At 29.2% G+C, this 22329-nt stretch overlaps 1 protein-coding gene and 1 long non-coding RNA gene across 4 annotated transcripts; one reads left to right on the forward strand and one right to left on the reverse strand.

Moving 5' to 3' along the window:
- Positions 1–3116: 3116 nt before the first annotated feature.
- LOC145054083 (uncharacterized) lies at positions 3117–21207 on the reverse strand. Of its 3 annotated transcripts, XR_013684698.1 has the most exons (5): positions 21079–21207; positions 20758–20831; positions 19625–19696; positions 15528–15617; positions 3117–3457 (listed from the first exon to the last, which is right to left on the reverse strand). It is a non-coding gene; the product is annotated as an uncharacterized LOC145054083 (long non-coding RNA). The 3 variants fall into 3 exon arrangements; XR_013684697.1 differs by lacking the exon at positions 21079–21207 and having other exon boundaries at positions 20758–21044; XR_013684699.1 differs by lacking the exons at positions 3117–3457; positions 21079–21207 and adding an exon at positions 3674–4270 and having other exon boundaries at positions 20758–21048.
- Positions 15574–18096, forward strand: CYP707A4 (cytochrome P450, family 707, subfamily A, polypeptide 4). Its single transcript, XM_079002211.1, has 9 exons — positions 15574–15897; positions 16014–16335; positions 16416–16565; positions 16650–16898; positions 17031–17120; positions 17212–17290; positions 17410–17516; positions 17638–17756; positions 17858–18096. Exons 1-9 carry the CDS (start codon positions 15698–15700, stop codon positions 17949–17951), a joined length of 1410 nt encoding a protein of 469 aa, XP_078858337.1. The 5' UTR covers positions 15574–15697; the 3' UTR covers positions 17952–18096.
- Positions 21208–22329: the final 1122 nt, after the last annotated feature.

The following is a 22329-nucleotide window of genomic DNA, read 5'->3' on the forward strand; positions in this document are numbered from 1 at the left end:
AACAAGTTTTAAAAAAAATGTTTGGATTATCTTTGTGATAACAAAAAAAATTTGTAATTATAAAATGACCAAAATAACATGAAAATGGGGACGAAGAAAAAAGAACGAGATAGTTCATTAAGGGTAGTATTGACATTTATCTCAAAAAATCACAAGTTTAAAAAAATCATAAATAAACTATTTCTTATAAACTCATTTTTGAAGGTATTAAAAAGTTGTTTTCAAAAGCATTTTTAAAGCCTTCCACAATACTTGTCACAAAAGAGGTTCATGGTCACGGTGGCAGGTGGGGGTGACAATTGTTGACACGGTATGACAAAAATACACAACACAAAACTAAATTGGTACGAAACTGAAATTTGAATTCGTGTTAGTGTCGTGTTCATGTCAAGTATAAAAAACACAATATCGTGTTGTGTTGTGCTCGTGTTCAAATTTTGACACGAAATTGACACGATTAAGCATTTTGATTGTCGTGTTATGTATGATTAAATATTAATTAAATAAACCAATTTTATATTATGTTATCTTTGTCGTGTCGTATCATGTTTGTCGTTTTTTTATTGGGTTCGTTTTCGTGTTATTTAAAAAAAACATGACATCGTATCGTGTTGTGTTCGTATCACATAAAATATTGTCATGTCGTGTCGTGTTAGACAAAAACATGACACAATGACCCGATTTGCCACCCCTAGTGGCTGACCACCACGACCGTTGCACACCATCCCATGTGCTTCGTGGTGTGGTAGATTGTGGTCACCACCACATTTGACAACAACCATTTGTCATTCTTCTTCTCTCCTGCAGCTTCTTATTATCTCTCATATTTTTTTTTCTCTTCTTCATTAGGTAGTATACAAACACTAGATGTGGTGGTTTTTTGTGGCGTTACTTCCTGAGGTGGAAGGAAACCACGACCATGGTCGTGGTGCCCATACCAGCTGACCTAAGTTTGCCAAACATTTGTTTGATTTATTGGCTTAGCAAAAAAGCAATAAATCAATAAATTGTTTTAAAAAACAATCCTAAACACCTCCTAAATAATTATACATGACTGTTTTTATTTATTTATTTAGAAGATAATAGCTTCCTGAGTTCAAATCTAACTTAATGTAATAGGACATTAACCTTTTATATATTTGTTATTCTTTCTTTGTTCCACTCAACTACTTTTATATTAAAATTAATAAATATTAGGAAATTTATTTTTTGAAATGTAAGGTAAAATATCATTTAATGTCATTTTTTACATTTTATTCTCTCGGGGAAAAAAACTTACTATACTTTTAAACCACTTTATCCAAATAAAAGTCATTACTCGTTACTAATTAAATACTTTATTTGATGGGGAGAAAGAAAAAGAAAAAGAAAAGAAACAACCTAGTTGGATATCAATCAATGCATTATTAGTCAATTTGATTCACTACAACATCAATTAACGTAAGACCTAACGTTATTGATGATTACCACAGAAATACTTTTACTTATTTAGGAAAGATTACAAATTTTTGTGCAAATATCTTACACGTAGTTTCAACTTTCAAGAACTTGACAAATACATATGCGTCGAACTGATTTAGGCAGTATATTCATAAATCTATCGGTGAATATACTGATATATTCATGTGTCATGTTCTTGAAATAAGTTTGTAGAAAAGGATTAAGTTATCATTACATGAAGTACAATATTGATATTTGTCAGTTTCAAATTGAACATGACTTGATTATAATCCAAATAAAAGTCTAAACTCCACTGAAGTTAATATTAAATCCATATACTTTTTCTTTATTATTAATAAAAACATATATCTATACAGAAACACTTTTTCCTTAAAGATTTACATTTTAACCATATAGGAGAGAAATTAAGAAGTCCACAAATAGCAGTATTCCCATTTCCTGAGGCCAAAAGTGAAAATAGAGTGGCAAAATTGATCGATGATTCAATCTGAACTCAATTCAAAATTAACAACTTCGGTTGAGATTTTTAGCTTATTTAAATTAAATGGGTCAATATGTCTTACCCATTTAATTAAGTAGGTTGGATTAAATAAAAATTATCAACATGTTTTCAACCCGTCAAACCATTTAACTTTAATATATATTTTATTTCATATTATCAGTATTAATTTATTAATTATAATGTTGTATTATTATTATTTATGTTTTAAAAAAAGACTAAATTGCAAGAAAATCATTATATTGTCATCAAATTTCGATTTTGATACTGGATTTTTTTTAATTATGTCACTGTATTTACAATTTTGTTGTAATATAAAAAAAATGACTAATTATTAATGTTTTTCCGGTAACCACTTTTCCCGAATAGCAATAAAGTCACTAAGTTTACCAAAATTTCGATTTTGACATCGAATTTAAAATTGCAAAAAAATCATTATATTAACACAAAATTCAATTTTAACACCGAGTTTTTTTTCATAATTATTTCATTACATTTATAATTTTATTGCAATGTCAACCAATTGACCGATTCAGGAGATGTTATTGTAGAACCGAAAACCAGACCAATATATAGGAACCGATTCTGGTTCGCTTCCGAGTACAATACCGGGTAAAGTGGGTCTAAAACCAAAAAACCCGGAAACATCAAAGTGGATAGGTTGGAACCGGATAAAGTGGGCTTAGAAACGGAAAGCCCGAAAAAAAGGGAATTTTTTGGTAATTTCTTACAACTTAGTGGGTTGAACTTTAAAAAATTTCATATTGATATCTCGACTTTGAGAGACTGTAAGTTATTGAATATGAAACCAAAATTGACAAAATTATAGTCTAAAATCATGCACAAACTTTAAACTACACTCTGAAAAAACCCGCATGTCAATCTAACTTTAAACGAATGAAATATGCATGTATTAATGTTTTCACATAATTCAAAGTACAAAAACAAATAGTTGAGAAGTTGAAAATTTTCAGCTTTGATATCCCGACTTCGGGGACTGTAAGTCATTGAATATTAAACAAAAAATAACAAAATTATAGTCTAAAAAGTCATATACAAACTCTAAACTACAAATTGGAAAAACCACATGTCAATTCGACCTTAAACGAATTAGATATGCATGTTTTAAAACTTTCACAGAATACAAAAAAACCGAAAAACTAAAAACTTTCAGATTTGATATCTCGACTTTGAGGGACTGTAAGTCAATTAATATAAAACTAAAAATGACAAATTAATAGTCTAAAATCATGTATAAACTCTTAATTACACGTTAGAAAAAACCATATGTTAATCCAACTTGAAACAAATGAGATATGCATGTTTTAAACGTTTCACAAAAACCGGTTCCGGCCCCAAAAAGTGGTTCTGGTTCCTAACACTTGTTCTGATTCTTAGACCCGTTTTGACCAGACCCGAAGAACCCAAACCCGGTTCTATATATTCTAGTTCCAACGGTTCTTGTCTCGATCCGATTCCGGTTCTGATCCAATTTTCCTGTTTTAAATCTCATCCTTAGTTCAAACTCATTTACAAGTCAGCGAAAAAGGAATAGTTTCCCTTTTAGGAGATGTTACTGTAGTTTAAAAAACTCGATTTGTACAACAAGCAAATGAATACACCTACAACCTCGATTTATCTACACAACAAATTAATGATGATTCATACAAACTCGCTTCTAAACCAATTAACCGGTTACCATAAATGTAGTTGGATAATAAATAAATGGTTTGACAATATTGTGATGTGGAAGCCACGTAAAATTTTATGTGGTAAGATTGAGTTTCAAATATAAGGTTTGCATCGAACTTGATTTCACATATCTTTTTAGGTCATCCAGTGGTTCAAAATTACATAAAAGTCAATGAAAAAAGAGTACCTACCCTTTTAGGAGATACTTTTTATTATAATGTTTAATGTTTAGTTTTTTCAGAGTATTTCTTCACAACTGACATATGAAAGTCAATCTAGTGGTTCAAACTCACTTAAAAGTTAGTGAAAAAGGCATACTCACCTTTTCAGGAGATATTATTAGGGTTTACAAGTTCGATTTGTACAATAAGTAAATAAAGATCCTTATAATGTCGTTACAGGAGATGCTTAGTTAGTTTGAACTACTAAATTGATCTTATAGGGATCTTTATTTACTTGATGTACAAAGCGAGCTTTTAAACCATAATGACATATCGTGAAAGGGTGACTATGCTCTTTTCACTCACCTGTAAGTGAGTTCGAATCATTGGACCGACTATTTCTTTTTTGTACAAATCGAGCTTTTAAACCACAATAACATCTTCTGATTGGTTGATACTGCAAACAAAATTATAAATGTAATGACTATTTGAAAAAAAAAAAAAACTCAGTGTCAAAATCATAATTTTGTAGTAATATAGGGACTTTCTTGCAATTTGAAACTAGATGTCAAAACCAAAATTTTGATAAACTTAGTGACTTTATTGTAATTCGGAAAAAGTGGTTACCGGTAGAACATGGAGAACCGATCATTTGGTTGATGTTGCAACAAGACCGTAAATATAGTGATATAATTGAGAGAAAAAATAACTCGTTGTCAAAATCAAATTTTTATGGTAATATGATTTTTTTTTTTTTTGCAGTTTGGCTTTAAAAAAAAATGCAATCGTAATTTTTTTTTTTTTCTGTTTTTTTGCGCCGACAACGCTTGTTATTCTGCAAAATACTTCCTAAATAAACATTTTGAATGGTTACATGAACAATTTATTTGTATTTATGAATTGAGATTATGTTTTTTTCATACCAAAAGGGTGTATGTTTAGATAATTTTTATTTTATTTTAAATTAATTAATTCAGCGTTAACTAATTTACTTAACAGTTTGGATTGAAAAATACCTACACATATCAATCTAATAAAAACTTATTTATCTAAAAGATTAGATAAATAAAAATGTAAGGTTGAATCGATATTTTGAACCCAATTAAAAAAAAAGGTTGAACCAAATCCAACCCAACCTATTTTTGAAAGTTCGAAGTATTTTGATCACTTTGTACTTTGTAGTTTGTCCCTCTTCACTTTTGTATTTTTTTTTAATGTGAATTGAATTTGTAATTTTCTTTTGTCAGCTAAAATAAAACTTAATATCATATGAAAATAAACCTATATAGCAAAAAAGAGAAATTAAATACCTTTCAATTTTTCTTCTTATTTATCTTCCTAACCATTTGATATTATAACAAGTATCTTATTATTATTATTATTTTAAATATAACAATTAGCATCATTTCATATGGATAAAAAGAAAAAGAAAAAATAGAAGAATATTTAATTTCTCAATAAAAAAGGATCATATTTCCGTTATACACCAAAGATAAGGTTTGGTACAAAGATAAAGTACCAAATCCTGTTAGAAAACCGACAATTCCATTTAGGACAACAAAATCTAACCAAAACCAAAATACGGTCGTCTTTTTAAAAAAAATAATAATATGAATACATATGCTTTAAAAAATTCAAGAACATATATTTTAAGAGCGCGTATTCTAAATAACCTTCTTATTGTGATTGTAACAAATAAATAAAACGTATTGTAAAAACCAACATTGGACCACTAGAAGTGTTGATAGTTACTGCTAGTGAGTAAAATCGACATTCTCCATACACATTCTATAGGGCACTCAAACATAAAGGGCATATTTAATGTTGAATAAAATGAATCAAAAGCATGCAATTTCTATGGTGATGATATGGAATCTATGACCATGATGATGATGATGATTCATGGTGTGGAACAAGTTAGAAAAAGGCGCAATTTTGGGTGGGCAGTAAATGCGAAAGTGGTCCTGAATCCTCCTGATGTCTCATTCATATTCATGATGTCACACTGACGACATGTATGGATATTATGATTTATGAAATTATCATGGTCGGCTGAAATTTTTTTGATTACTCAAAAGTCGGTTGATATATGATAGAACCAAATTAATTTTGATGTGAGCAAATACATGTGCAAATTAAAATCTTTCTAGTCGATGAACTTTTTGGGAGAAAAATCAAGAATTTGAGCTTAAAAGTTAAAACAATTATTCCTAGGGGGGCCTACAGCTACCTTCAATACCATGCGGTAGTAAATGCGAATGGTTTTCAAACCACACAACTCTTCTCTCCTATTGTATTCTCAGTTTTTGTTTCCAAGAATTTATTGATGTTTTTTGCTTATTTGAGGCCAACTTAGATGCTCTAGTCGTTTTACATGCTATAGGAGGCAACTGTTACGGAATAGAGCTCATTAAAGAAGCAATCAATAATGCATGTAGAAGATAAGGGCATTGGACCTTTAGCATGCATATATATAAAAGTAAAACTCTTCTCTTTTGGAATAGTACTTGCCAAAATATTAATCATCTTTTCTTACTTAGAGGATCTATCTTTAATATAACTATACGATGAGCATCATTCATAGTTATTTATTTATAGAACTAATTGTCTGAACTCAGGTGGTGGATGATATTTCTTGCACCTGAATCTGTTGTACGGAATGGAAGAATGAAAACAAAGATATATACCCAATTAATTAATTAAGAAGTTTGTGAATTGGTATTTGTTTTCACCATTAAATTTATTTTATGAGTAACGTCCCAATTCAGAAAGTAATCGGGACCAGTGGGACTTCTAGATCAGCATGCATGTTCAAAAGGAAACCCATACTCACTTCGCTACCTAGTACCTACTGCAATTTTTTATTTTCCTTTCACATGAATAATCATTGATAAAACAGACTGGATTTCAAGTTTAATATAGCTTGCTTATTGCAAAAATAGAAAAAAAAGAATTGATAGCTACATTCACATATATAAACATATTACGACTATGTTTATGGTTGATTAGCACTATAAACTAGTTCAAAATCAGTAATACACAAAAAAGGAAAGTTCAAAAAATATATATTCGGTAGGTTGCCGTGGCACCCATTCTTTGGTAGTTGAATATATATTTTTGAAAAATTATCTGATTATAAATTAAACTTTATATATATATACTCTCTAATAAATAAAAGTTTTTTTTTTTTGCTACATGTCATACTGTCAATCAATTTATCCAATGTCATTTTTTGGATATTTTGAATTAATATATTTTCAATATGTTATTTTTTGAGTTTTTCTGTTTTATTAAATTGCATATAATATTTTAATGTAATAATTACAATAAATGTTGTAATAAATGAATATCAATTTTAATAATAAACTTACCCTTTATTTTCAAGATTTCAAATTAAAGCTTATTAGTTTCTTTTGTTTATTTACTTAAATTATTTGTTTAAATTTAAAATTTAAAAATTAAAACTTATTAGTTTCTTTTATTTATTTATTTAAATTTAAAAGATAGAAAACATTTCAATTATAACAATTCATTATTTTTCTTATTTTTTTATAAATTCAAAGTTTTCAAATATTTTGACATTTATATTTAACTTTTTTTTATATACTAATCTATCCTAATAAATGAAGATCATTTTACCAAATGTCATCTTCTCATTAAATTTGCCACACGTAATTTTATAAATTTTTTGATTAAATTTAAATCCACATGTCATTTTGTGGTTTTTTAATTAAATCAATTAATATGACACATAATACTAAATTTATATATGTAAAATATTAAATATATTTAATGTGATAATAAATGCAAGGAGTCTTAAAAAAATATATATGATATATTAAAATACATTAAATATGATAAAAAATTTAATGAATATGACAAAACAATCATTGATATTATGAATGATCTTATTAATAGTGATTCTATTTATTCATTAGAATATATCTATTTATTTTGAAATTTTATTTTAAAAAATTCTTAATATTTAAACTTTGATATATATTTTTTAATCAACCCGTGTAATACACAGGATTCACACCTAGTGTCTAATAAATGAAGATTTTTTTGCCACATGTCATCACCTAATTTAATATGCAATATGACATTTTTTTAATTTTCAATTTCATTTAAATCCACTTGGCAATTTGTGGTTTTTTTTGGCTTTGTTATTAAATTATCAAAAAATCTAATCTAAAAATATAATAAAGAAAATAAAGAAAACTGAAATGTCTCCATAAATTTTCACGTAATTTGTCAATTAATATATTAAATTCAATTTAAATTCAAATCAAAATTTCTAATTGAAAAACATGTAATGCTTAACAAAATATATTAATTAAAAAAAAAAAAAAAAAAAAAAAAAAAAAAAAAAAACTCGTGTATTACTGATATGTGCATAATTAGTCGTATATTTTGTGTTAAATCTTAATACTTTTTGGCTATTTTATTGCAAATTATGAACAAAATGTATTTAAATATGTTTAAAATGTATTTGTAGTCTAAAAGATGAGCTCGGAATCGAAAGGAAGCAGAAAAAGTTATAGGAAGCTCGGGAATTGAAGAAAGAAAAACCTTGAAGAACTCGGCGAGTTGGGTGCCTACTCGCCGAGTAGGCTCGAAGATTCACGAACAAATAAGAGTTCTTATCGTATACGGATTTTAAGTGGTGGACTCGCCGAGTCGGTATATAGACTCGACGAGTAGCCCTTGTTTTCAGAAACTATATAAAGGGATTTAATTCACGAATTTGGGACCTCTCTTGGGAACCCTTGAAGGATAATTTACGATTCAAACTACTGCTGGAGCTCTAGAACTCGAAGATCAAGTCTAATCATTCGATTTTGGGGAGATCAAGGCAATTCAAGTGTACTCTTTACTTAATCTTTTGTTTAAATTATGTTTGCATCAATTGATTTCGTTTGAGTTGTTTTCTACTTTAATTATGAGCCAAAAACTCATAACTTCTGTTTAGGATAAACAACTTCATGAATATGGTTTGATTTTATGATTAGATTAATTTAATTTGGTGATTTTGTTTTGTTAAGCTTGTTAAAGAACCTTATGTGTTAATTACAATTATTTTCTGTTAATTAACCAACATATTAAGTTGCATGAACATCTCTTGATTGCTAATCTCATATGATTTGTGTGAAAACATTGTTATATGCCTAGGAATAGCGAACGTGAAACTAGGGTTAATTAGAAAATAGGTAAATTAATGTGTGAGCTTGTGAGACGAACCATCAACAAGAGGTTAATTGAATTAGCAATTTGATTAGCTACTACAAGTCTTATTTAACCCGAATCAATAAACTAGAAAATCTATTAGTTTAATCATTTGATTACTGCTTAAATTGATTTGTTTTCAAAAGATTAGTAATAGCGAACGTGAACCTAATCACACTAATCGGTAGCCAATGCTAATTAATCCATTACACTTGTCATAAAATCAATCATATGAATAAATGATTGAAAACCTAAACAAAAGTCTTCTCCATTATTAAATTTAGTTGATTTTCGTTTGTTTAGCTGTTAGTTGCTTAGTTGAGTATTAGTTAAATACTTAAGTTTCTAGTCTTGCAAAACTAGAGAAAACCCTTTATTTTTACTTGTTTTAAAGTAAATTACACGAATGGTCCTTAGGGTTTGAGATAATTTGCACATTTGGTCCCTAACTTATTTTTTTAACTCGGAAAGTTCCTATTGTTTTTGTTACGCCATTGGTCCCTACTGTTTGTTTTTGTTACGCACTTGGTCCTCATCTTACCTAAAAAGACTATTATTAAAATAGGAAAAAAATGGTGGGGTAGGTAAAGTAAGGTGTGGAGGATGAGGTTGGTAGTGTGTTTATTTAAATAAATTAAAAAATAAGGGCAAAATAGGTTGTTTCGTTAAGAAAGGGACCAAACGTGTAACAAAAACAAAAAGTAGGGACCTTCCGAGTTTAAAAAAAATGTTAGGGACCAAATGCGCAAATTACCCTAAACCATAGGGACCATTCGTGTAATTTACTCCTTGTTTACCGTTCCCTGTGTTCGATTCCCTACTTACCTGAACTAAGTTGCTAATCGATAGGTACACTGTCTTTCGTGTGTTTGTTTCTGTGTCTAAGTCAGTAGGATTAAAACTAGTGCATTTCACACATATCAAGTTTTTGGCGCCGTTGCCGGGAACGGTTCTAAATAGTTAATTTTATTTGCTAATTGTTATCATTTTTTATTTTATTTGTTGATTATTTTTTTATATAGTTTACTTTTTATTTTTATTTATTATGTATTTTCCAAATCTCGATGCTTTTGATGTTTGTCTCGAGGAAGTAGTACAGGAAATTGAGCAAGAAGATGAGGAGTATGACTCAGATGATGATTTGAAGAAATTTGGAAGATGGTTAGATAACATCTTGCCTAATGAACAAGAACAATCTGAGTCACAAGAGCTAAAGTTACAAGATGAAGAATTTAATCCAAAAAGGGATTTAGAGGAGCTGGAAAAGTTGCTGGTAGAAGGGTCAGACGAAGAACAAGAACAAGTTGAATTGTAGGAACCAAGCTGTAGTTTGACCATTACCACGACATGGCCCCCTGTATTTCCAGTTTGTGTTTCAAAGCATGGGGTGACGATTCCAACTTTGGAGAAAGTTCTGAAGCGCGATCCATTTCTGATTAGTACACGACAGGTTCCCACCCTTGTCAAGATTCTTGGGTCACATGAATTCAAGCTCGTTTGGCCAATTTTTGAAGCAAATAGCCAAATTTTACAAATTGGTCTAAAGAAAATATTTAATGCAACAGATGGATTGACATTGAGTTTATTGGAAGTTTATTAAGTTAGGAGTCCAGCTCAAGACTCGCACAAAAAGAAGCGCTTGCGAGAGGCAACCCGTCATTAGAGTTTGCATGGGGTGACGATTCCAACTTTGGAGAAAGTTCTGAAGCGCGATCCATTTCTGATTAGTACCCGACAGGTTCCCACCCTTGTCAAGATTCTTGGGTCACATGAATTCAAGCTCGTTTGGCCAATTTTTGAAGCAAATAGCCATATTTTACAAATTGGTCTAAAGAAAATATTTAATGCAGCGGATGGATTGACATTGAGTTTATTGGAAGTTTATTAAGTTAGGAGTCCAGCTCAAGACTCGCACAAAAAGAAGCGCTTGCGAGAGGCAACCCGTCATTAGAGTTTGCTTTTCTTTTTATTTTTCGTTTTGCTTGATTTAATTTTATTTTTATATGTTTGGTTAAAGATACTTTTTATTTTTGTTTGTTTTGATTGTTTTATTTTGAACTTATGGTAGCTGGGATTATTTAGGATGTTTTTGTTTTCTATCACTTGTGGTTGCTTTGATCTTTTCAGTTTGAGGCTTAGGATTGCATGTGAGGGTATAGAGTCAAGGCTAACCAAGTAAGAAGTCGAGTCTAGGCAAGAGAGAAAACGAAGTTTTGAGTCAAGTTATAGAGTATTTATTGACTGAAGAAAAATGAGGTAAAGTATTAGTTTATATTACCCCCATACATCAGAAACGGACCTGGGCAGAATACAAATTTCTCCACACAGCGGTCTACTCGTCGAGTGCATCTTATGGACTCGACGAGTCCATGTGAAATTTTGCGACTTTTTTGTCAGTCACGCTACAACTCGGCGAGTCAGTATATCTACTCGACGAGTCACTCGTTAATTCTATTTTGAAGTTCACAATTTGACCACATTTGATACGGGCATTGGTTCTTTTCTTTGGATATCATTTTCACAGCATTTCCAAGAGTTTTTTCTCTTATAATTGGAGTTGTACCACACGAGATTTTGACACCCAAGACATGGATGAGTTGTTCTCATGTCTAAAGTCAATTGAAGATGGAGCTTAAAGACAGAATATCAACTTCGCACTACTATCCCAGGGGAGTTTGTTCTAATTCTCTTTTTATTTTATGTTCTTTATCATGCATAACATGCAATGAGGACATTGCATAAATTAAGTGTGGGGTATGGGTTGGTTATTTTAGTTAAATTTTTAAAATTTTGAAATTTTTGCATTAAAATTGCTAGGGCTAGTTTAGAAAATTTTGATAAAGCAATTAGGGTTCAAGCTAGTATTAGGTTTGAAGATTTTATGAAGAACCAAAATGTTTAGTTGAGCCTCTACACGTTATAGTGCATTTGTGGCCCCCTTTATTCTAGTTAAATCATGGGACAAAAACACAACCTCGCTTAGTTTGAAGATCGCAATATGTTTAGCATAGTATACTTGAAATATATCCAAGAAAACTAATATATTTAACCAATAAAGGTTGAAATTGAGCCCTCCTACTTAAGCATATAGGTTTTGAGTGAAAAAAAAAAAGTAAGATACATGTAAAAAAAGAGAGAGAAAATTACAAGAAAAGTTGCAAAAATTTTGGAACAATCAAAGTGAAGATCAAAAAATCAAAGTTCTGAAGAAATTCAAAAAATTTGAAGATACCAAAAATCAAACGAAAAGGTGATGAATTCAAGGAAATCAAGATCAAATTATCAAAGACATGAAGAATTCCAAAGAGGTCTATTGTAGTATCGAAAAGTTGTAATTTTCTAGATTATGTATGCTTGGGTTGTTGGACCAAAAATACCTTGAGGTTAGGAAGTTTTATGCGGATGGATTCAGAGGGATGCATAAAATGAGCGTTGTTCAAAAGAACTGACGAGTGTTTATGAGGATTGTAAGTATTTACAATTGAGGAGGGGGGGGTCTTAGGAAAAATTTTAGACACAAATGCATGCGTTGCAGTCTTGGCATAATGATTTGGTTCAATTGGGATTGTCTTATGTGATATTAATTACATAGGTCTCACACCTAGTGTATATATATATATATATATATATATATATATATATATATATATATATATATATATATATATATATATACACACACACACACTCTAATAAATGAAGGTTTTTTTTGTCATTTGTCACACTCTCATTCAATTTGTCAAATGTCATTTTGTGGTTATTTTGAATTAATTTTTTTTCCATATGCCATTTTATATGTTTTTTATTTTATCAAATTCCATATAATATTTTAACGTAATAATTGCAATAACTGTGGTAATAAATGGATATCAATTTTATTAATCAACTTACTTTTTAATTTCAAAATTCCCAAAATTAAAGCTCATTAGTTTATATTGTTTATTTATTTAAATTATTTGTTTAAATTTAAAAGATAAAAAACATTTTCATTATAATAATTCATTATTTTTCTTATTTTCTTATAAATTCAAAATTTTCAAATATTTTAACTTTTATATATATATTTTTTAATTAACACATGTAATACATGAGTCTCACAACTAGTAACCTAATAAATAAAGATCTTTTTACCACATTCATCTTCTCCTCCATTTTGATATATGACATTTTCTTGTAATTTTGATTTACTTATATTACACTTGTCATTATATGGTGTTTTTCAGTTTTTAAAAAATGGCAACTAATACTAATATAAATTTATTAATTCTTTCTAAAATTAACTTTCTTTCCATAATATAATCACTACATTTTTGGCAATAAACATAGCCAAGATACCATTATTTTTTTAAAATATTTTATAAGATTTTTTTTAAATGACACCTAAGAGTATTGATATAAAGTTTATTAAGACTTTCTAAAAAAACATATCTTTCATAATTTACTTCCTAAAATTATGTCTCTGTACACACTCACTATACCGTTTTTTTTCTAAATTGAAAAAAAGAGAGACTTGATAACATATTTCAAAATAAATGTTCATATGTATACATCGAAATTTGGAGATATTATACGTGGCATAAGGATAAGCTATACACATGTATAGTTAAGTTGTTATAAGTATACATATATACATTCTTGAAGGGCTATATATGTAAATTATTTAAGTAATAGAGACGGTTTTTCTTAAATATCTTATAAGATAAAAAATTTTAAATTGACACATAACACTACTAATATAGAGTTTATTAAGAATTAAAAAAAAAACATTTCTTCAATAAAAAAGGTCTTTAGACAATAACGGTAAACTTAACAATAAGACGTATAATGTTGTATTAAAAAAGTCTTTGAAAATTCATGATTAACATTTATTTTGAAAGTTTACTTTAAATAATGGTTACTATTTACAACGTCATAATTAACACAGTTATTTAAAATATTTCAATAGTTTTTTATTAATATATATTAAATTACTTAATTATTCCCAAATTCGTTTGTACTTTTTTCTAAATTTATTTTAAAAATGTTAAATGTTTACATCTTGATATTTTTTTAATAAATCCGTATAATACACAGGTCTCACAAATAGTTTGTGTAACAAATCAATTAATAACACTTTTAACTATAAAGGAATGAACCAATTTCGTCCATAATTCTATTACAAATAGTGGACGTGCATGCATACGTTGCCATACAATTATAAAAAAAACTTATTTCTTGTTTTTTAGTTTTTATAATTAATTTTTATCGGAAAAAAAAAATAACATATGAAAATTCATAATTTTTAATTTTCTATAAATAGGCATCCATATTGAATTAAAAATAAATAAAAAATAAAAAAACCTTACAACTAGTTCAAATGCAAAGTGTGAATCCCAAATGTGTATAATTAAAGTGTTTGGCAACTACAATGTGAATCTGTGAATCTGGTCATCTGATATTGATATGTGGATTATAGTAAATTTACATGTGAATTTGTGATAAATTCACTTGCGAATCTAGCAAAGCTAGTTTATAAATAATCAAAACGTTGAAATAGCATAAAATTACAATTAAATATACTTCGATTCATATGTAAATACACATATTTATTCAAATTTGGATGTGGATGCAAGTGGTTCATTCGTAAATCTCACTAAATTATTTTATGAATGATCAAAGTTTTGAAATAACAACTCAGATTCACAGTCCAAATACTAAAAACTGAATTATATACAATTTAGATTCACAAAAAAAAAAAAAAAAAAAAAAAAAAAAAAAAAAAACCTTATATGTCAATATGGATGTTTTTATAAAAGACAAAAAATTATAAATTTTGGTATATTTAGTTTTTTTTCCATAAAAAATATGATCTAAACTTTTTTTTTTCAAAACACTTTTTTTTATAATCTGATGCAAGTGCGTTCAACATCTAAATATACAATCCTTCTTTTGGCCCTTAATCATTTTTTCTCTAGGCCAACATTGGTTTCTTGATTTTATGGTTTAAAAAATCATTGAAGTCAACTGTGTGTGTGGGCGGTTTAATTAGTTTGTTTTGAAATGAAATAGTTTCAATATATTTGTTATTATCTTAAATAGTATAAAGATTAATTGTTGATAAGAATTTGTTGAATAAAAGGCTGGGTTGTGAAGGACGTCCTATAAAACTGAAATCAGGTTGTTGTTAATGATTACACATGTGGACGAGAGAAAATAATTTTTGAATGAAAGGTCGTGTGGAGTTGCCGATTTTTATACACTAACGGTATATACTATATACTTTTGAGGAAAAGACAAAAAGTCAATATGGATTTTGAACTAAAAAATAATTTGAATTTAGAGAGGGTAGTTGACCTTACTATTGGGTCCGTATATATATATATATATATATATATATATATATATATATATATATATATATATATATATATATATATATATATATATATAGTTTGGAAATTAAAGAAACGATTGGCATGGAAAATACGTAAAATATATCTGGAATTTACCTCTTTCTGGTTGATCTGTCTCTATATAAACCCCATCACCCTTTTGGCCTCCCACTAAAAGGCTCTTCTTCTCCAGCAACACCAAGCATCCTACATCCGATATTCTCCCTTCATTAGCCCAATAAAACCAAACAAAATCAGAGAGTGAGAGAGAGGTGTATTAAATATTAATGAAGCTTTTCACTACTATTTTTTATTTAATTATGTTTCTAGCTTCTCTTTTATCATACTGTTTATTCAAGAAAGAAAAAAGGAGGCACAAACAAACAGCCAGGCTTCCTCCAGGTTCAATGGGGTGGCCTTGCATTGGTGAAACTCTCCAAATGTATTCACAAGACCCCAATATTTTTTTCGCCTCAAAGCAGAAAAGGTTCGTATATCATATATCATATATCACATATCACATGCATAAATATATATCACACGTACCCATGCAGAAATAAATATATATATATTAATTAATGTTGTTTGATTTCCCATGATCAGGTATGGAGATATATTCAAAACCAGAATACTTGGGTACCCTTGTGTCATGCTAGCAAGCCCTGAAGCAGCTCGTTTTGTGCTAGTGACTCACCCTCACTTATTCAAACCCACATACCCAAAAAGTAAAGAAAACTTAATCGGACCTTCAGCCCTGTTTTTTCATCAAGGGAATTATCATGCTCGCATGAGAAAGCTAGTTCAAACCTCATTTTCTCCAGAAGCATCTAGAAAGTTGATCAAGGATATTGAAAATATCGCCATTTCTAGCCTTCAATCATGGTCAAACGGTCAAGTCATTAACACCTTCCTCCAGATGAAAAAGGTACGTATATATATGAGTATATCATTTTTAATTACAAATATATATAAGTATTTATAATTTTATATATATATTCTCTACAGTTTGCTTTTGAGGTAGGAGTTTTGTCAATCTTTGGTCAGTTGGAGAAGAAATATACACAAGAGTTGAAGGAGAATTATAGCATATTAGAAAAAGGTTACAATTGTTTCCCAACAAGCCTTCCAGGAACCGCATATCATAAAGCTTTAAAGGTAAATAAGATTTTTTTTTAAAAATATTGTATGGTTTTTCATTTATTATATAAATTATTGATTGATTGATGTGAAAATGTGAAGGCAAGAAGAAGACTGAATCGGATTATTGGTGAGATTGTCCAAGAAAGGAAGGAGAAGAAATGGTTAGCAAGCAATCTCTTGGGACAACTCTTGAACTTCAGGGACGAAATGGGAAATACATTAAGTGATGAACAAATAGCGGATAATATTATCGGGGTACTTTTTGCAGCTCAAGATACAACAGCTAGTGTCCTAACATGGATACTCAAATATCTTCATGATGATCCAAAACTTCTAGATTTTGTTAAGGTGAGATTAATCTGATTATAGCAATGTACTTTTTCAATAATTTTAACATATATATATATATATGTAAATCTGTTTTATAGAATGAGAATGAACTTACTGAAGAATTTCTACTGGTGGAATACATAATGGCAGGCAGAGCAGAAGGCACTATGTGAATCTGAAAATGGAGAGGAACAGGGGTTGACTTGGTCAAAGACAAGACAAATGCCTCTAACATATAGAGTATGGAGTTATAAACCTTGGATTCTTGTCATTTTAATCTTTTTGGTGTAGTATATAAGTTAAATCTTTAATTAATGATAATCAATTTCAGGTAATACTAGAGACTCTGAGGAAGGCAAGTATTATATCTTTTACTTTCAGGGAGGCGACAGTTGATGTTGAATACGAAGGTGAGTAAAAGAAAGATTAATTTAAAAGATTTAGACATATTTAGTAAGTGATTTTAATTAATTAATTAATTAATGTGTGATGATGTAATTATAATTGTAATTTGTAAATAAACAAACAGGATATCTTATCCCAAAAGGTTGGAAAGTGATGCCGTTGTTCCGGAACATTCATCACAATCCTGAATTTTTCACGGATCCTGGAATCTTTGATCCCTTTAGATTTGAGGTATGGAACGCAACACCTGCCCAAAGTTACAGTTTCAGTCCCTGTTGATTAAACCATTTACACAAAAGTTGATAATGATTTTTAAGAGTTTTATTTAATCTCTTTATTTCCATTTTTGCAGAATCCTCCAAAACCTAATACATACATGCCATTTGGCAATGGAATACATGCATGTCCAGGAAATGAACTTGCAAAAGTTGAGATGCTTGTTTTACTTCACCACATGCTTACAAAGTATAGGTAGGTATATATATTATATATGATGTTAATATGTTAAATAATTATGGAGGGTATTTCGGTAATTTGACCATGTTGATTTTTTTTTTGTTGTTAAATAACAGGTGGGAATTGGTGGGTTCAACAAACTTTATACAGTATAGTCCATTTCCAATTCCAGAACATGGGCTTCAAGCTAGATTCAAGAAAGAAATTTGACAGTTAATAATGTCTAGTGCATACTGCATGCCCTACTTTTTTACAGGGTTTAGCTACATGTATTTAATACTTTCTGTATATCACATTTGTATTGTATATGTGTTCATGATATAGATATATATAACAGATGCATCTTTACTTATTATCATTGTGTCTATATGTATGTATCAATAAAGAAAGCTCTAATAAAGAAGATAAATATTTGCTTCCTCTCTTAACCAAATCTTCATACTTACTTTTAATCATCTATCTATTTTGGATTGTTATAAGAGCATGGTGGGAATAATTGTTAACATTTAGCTTCTAATGTGATTTTACTATCACAACACAGATGTTATAACTCATACAGTAACTATTATTAACATAAGCATCCAACTTCTATAACAAAAGAATGTTGGATGTTGTAAAGTTTACAACATCCAACATTGTTTTGTTATAGAAGTTGGATGCTTATGTTCATAATAGTTACTGTAATCATAATTAGAGGTAATCACTAAAGTGACAAAAATGGGAGGTGTTAGAAAAGCATATGATCATTTGTTTGGGAGACTAACAGAAAATAACCACCCGTTTATCAGAATGGGTTTTGCAAAATTATCTAATTACTTTTCTGTACATTTTCAACAAAAAAAATCCAATTATATTACGCAATTATTAATATTTTAAGAAAATATGAAAAAAAAAAAAAAAAAAAAAATATGAGCAATTTCACAATAAAATTTTCTGAAATTATTCGTATTTTTCAAAACACCTATTGTTTTGCAAAATAAATAGCAAATGAACATTTTTGTAGTGGGGACCATTCATAAAGTAATTTTACAAATCAAAGTAATTTCATAAAATCCATTTTACCAAATAGGTGATTATTTTGTGATAGTTTCCCAAAATATGGCCATTTTGTGTTCTAAAACCTCCATTTTGTCATCTTAGTGATTACCCCTCATGTTCAATACATTAACTTTTACAACTTCCAACTAAAAAGACCCAAAAAGGTGTTGGCGGGTCGACCCAACATATCATGAACCATCCTAAAATTTTACCCATTTTGGCTCATTACCCACCCACCCAACCCAACCCAATAATGGAAAAAGGCTAGCAAAATACAAACTGATATGGAATATTACATCCAACTATCTGGCAAAATTTTCTTGCGAAGGGAGCTACAAAGAAGAATTCACATTTGCAAAAGGAATCACAAGAGTAGATATATAGAGGCATGTTTCAAAATTATTGAGCTCCATCACTATTATCAATAATTGAGATTTGTCAACATGTTGAAAGGTCCTTAGTAGTTGGTAGATGCATATAACATTATGAGTGATGGCCTACCATCATGGGCTTCATGGTAAAAAGTGTTTATAATGACATTGTATAATACTCCCCTACTCAACAACTACATTGGAAAGAAAGCTATAGGTAAATTACTAAATTAATGTTGCAAAACATAGATGTTTCTAGGTTTCTAGCTTTAAAATATGAAGCATTGTGCAAGTTTTCAAGAAAATAGATCAAATCAATGCAATGTTTTCAAGAAATCACATTGATATGATTGTGATTATCAAGGAAATGATATAGACCATACGATACTAAACAATGACTATATGATAGAGTTTTTAACAATTATGCACATTACTTTCAAAAGAAAAACACGACTCATACATCTATCAGGTTACCTGTTTGTATGAAGGAAGGCATTGAAGTATCAAATCAGAAACGATTTCGTCCCTGAAATGGAGGTTAGCCTCCTTGATCATATAAGGCCAAAAAAAGATTACATTAATCAACCTCATTAGTCATTTCTCAAGGACCTCAAGCTTTCAGGAATCTTCTAAACATTGAATACACCATATATTCAAGACCAATATGTCTAATCAAGATAAGGAGATACGAAAATAGCATGCCATATCTAATCTCATCACCTTGGAAGGACCACAAATAGAACATTTATTATTGTTCATGTGAACTACTGTTCTATAGTACGATATAAGATCTTTTTCCAACATCTAAAACAGTATTTTCAATTTCTAAGTTCCAAAATGTTAGCCTATTTTAAGCTCAAAACTTCAACAGGAGGCATATGTTATGTGATAACATAGTAGTCTAATATCAGTTATGAGTTATGTGACAACATGAAGTAGAATTAATGGTCTTTAAAGTTGATTTTGAGTTACTAAGTTGCTTTGAAATTTGGGTGTTACATTTCCATTACAATCATCAGCCTTTAACAAAAACATTCCACATCCACTAAAATACTAAAACTGTTAAAGTAAATTTTGTAACATGATTTGTTATGGCAATAAACTACAAACAACAAAATGAGATACGCTTTGCAAAAAGCACAACAAAAACATTAACCTCTCCTAAGTCATGACTTTTGCTTGCCAAATTGCTTAATCTTTGAGTTTCATGTGAAATTGTGAATATCAATAACTTTCAACTAACAGAATCGCTCTAATCCGTTTTAAAGTTAACTAGGGCACTAATATTGATTTGTACTAAGAAAACTACTAGCTTACATTCCACAAATCAAGAGTTTAATATATAACGGAATGCATTACATATTCAACAGAATTCATGCGATTGATATGTCAGAATTCCGGAGACAAAATTTCATTATGCAATTTTAAAATAATAAAAGGCACAAACTAAATGCGATTATAATTTCAAACCCAAATGTATTTCGTGAATCAATTTTAGGTCCGATTTTAGCATCTGAATACCATATGATATCATTGATCACTACGATCATCTGGAAGCGATAATCAGTTGTACGAAATCAGGTGGGAGAGTGCGTGAACGAGCTTACAATGTGTTGATCAAATTGGCGGCAAACTTCTGAAGCTACAGAATCATCGTACCCCCCTCTGACCTGATTTGAAGCTACAAGATAAAAATACGTTCGCAACTCAGTTTCAAAAAATAAATAAATAAATAAATAAAAAACCAGGTCGGGTTCTTTTTTAACTTTCCGGCCCACACCACACAGATCCAGTCCGACTCCGACCATAGATTTTTGTTACTATTAACTTATTAGATTTTTGACGTTTTTCACTATCATAATCATAAATTCATTATAGGCCTATTTTGGTAATTCCAAAATAACAAGTTTTTGCTTTAGTATTTGTACATTTTGCTAAGATGGAAGGAATAAGAAAGGTAGTTGACCAATGGTAAAAATATTTGATCGATGGTTGATATGGTGTTGATGTGGAAGAGATTAAAATGATTCATATCCTCTACCCTTCTGAGAATCAAGTATTTTTGTTATTTTTGTTTGCTAAAGGAGCCACAAGTATACATATAGAGAGAGGCATCAGGCATGTTTCAAAATTATTGAACACCATCAATATATTATCAATAATTGAAATATGTCAACATGTTGAAAGGTCCTTAGCAGGTGCATATAACATTATTATTGATGGCCTACCACCATGGGCTTCATGGTAAAGTAACTAATAATGACATTGTATATTACTCCCCCAGTCAACAACTCCATTTGAAAGAAAGCTATAGATTTGCAAAACATAGATGCTTCTAGATTTAAATATGAAACATAATTATGCAAGTTGTTAAGAATTAAAATCAATCAAATCAATACAACGTTTTATGGAAACCACATAATATAGTTGTAACCGTCAAGTAAAATACCAATGAATGACTATACAGTAGAGTTTATAACAATTACGCACGTTCGTTTAGACAGAAAAACACGGGTCATACATCTATTATCAGATTAATTACTTTTTCGTCTGAATGAAGGCATTGCTATCGCATCATAAACAATTTCGTCCTTGAAATGGAGGTTAGCCTCATTGGTCATATAAGGCCAAGAAAATATTACATTAAAATCAACCTCATTAGTCATTTTTCAAGGACCCAAGCATTCAATATATATATATATATATATATATATATATATATATATATATATATATATATATATATATATATATATATATATATATATATATATAGGGTTAGATTGGTTGAGAACTTATAGTTTCTCAAAAACCTAAGAACTAAAGGTGGAGCGTTAAATCAAAATTAACTTATTAACAGCATGATCGTAATCTTACCGTTCTCATGTAATGTTTATTTTTTGTGTTATTGGACAAAATTAACATAATAAATCAAATTTCGGATTTTTTTTTAATAATTTTTTATTTTTTCTAAATGGAGGTTTTTTAATTTTTTTCAGAAAACATGAATTTAAAAAAAATGAAAAAGAAGTAATATTTTAAAAAAAACAGCAATTTTTTTCAAAAAAAAAAACTGCAATTCTTTTAAAGAACTGTTATTTTTCAAAAAAAAATTGCATTTTTTTCAAAAAAGCTGTAACTTTTTCAAAAAAAAACTATAATTTTTTCAAAAAAACTGT

The sequence above is a fragment of the Lactuca serriola genome, chromosome 5 (assembly GCF_051521515.1).
Source record: "Lactuca serriola cultivar US96UC23 chromosome 5, Lser_US96UC23_V15, whole genome shotgun sequence".
Classification (NCBI taxonomy): domain Eukaryota; kingdom Viridiplantae; phylum Streptophyta; class Magnoliopsida; order Asterales; family Asteraceae; genus Lactuca; species Lactuca serriola.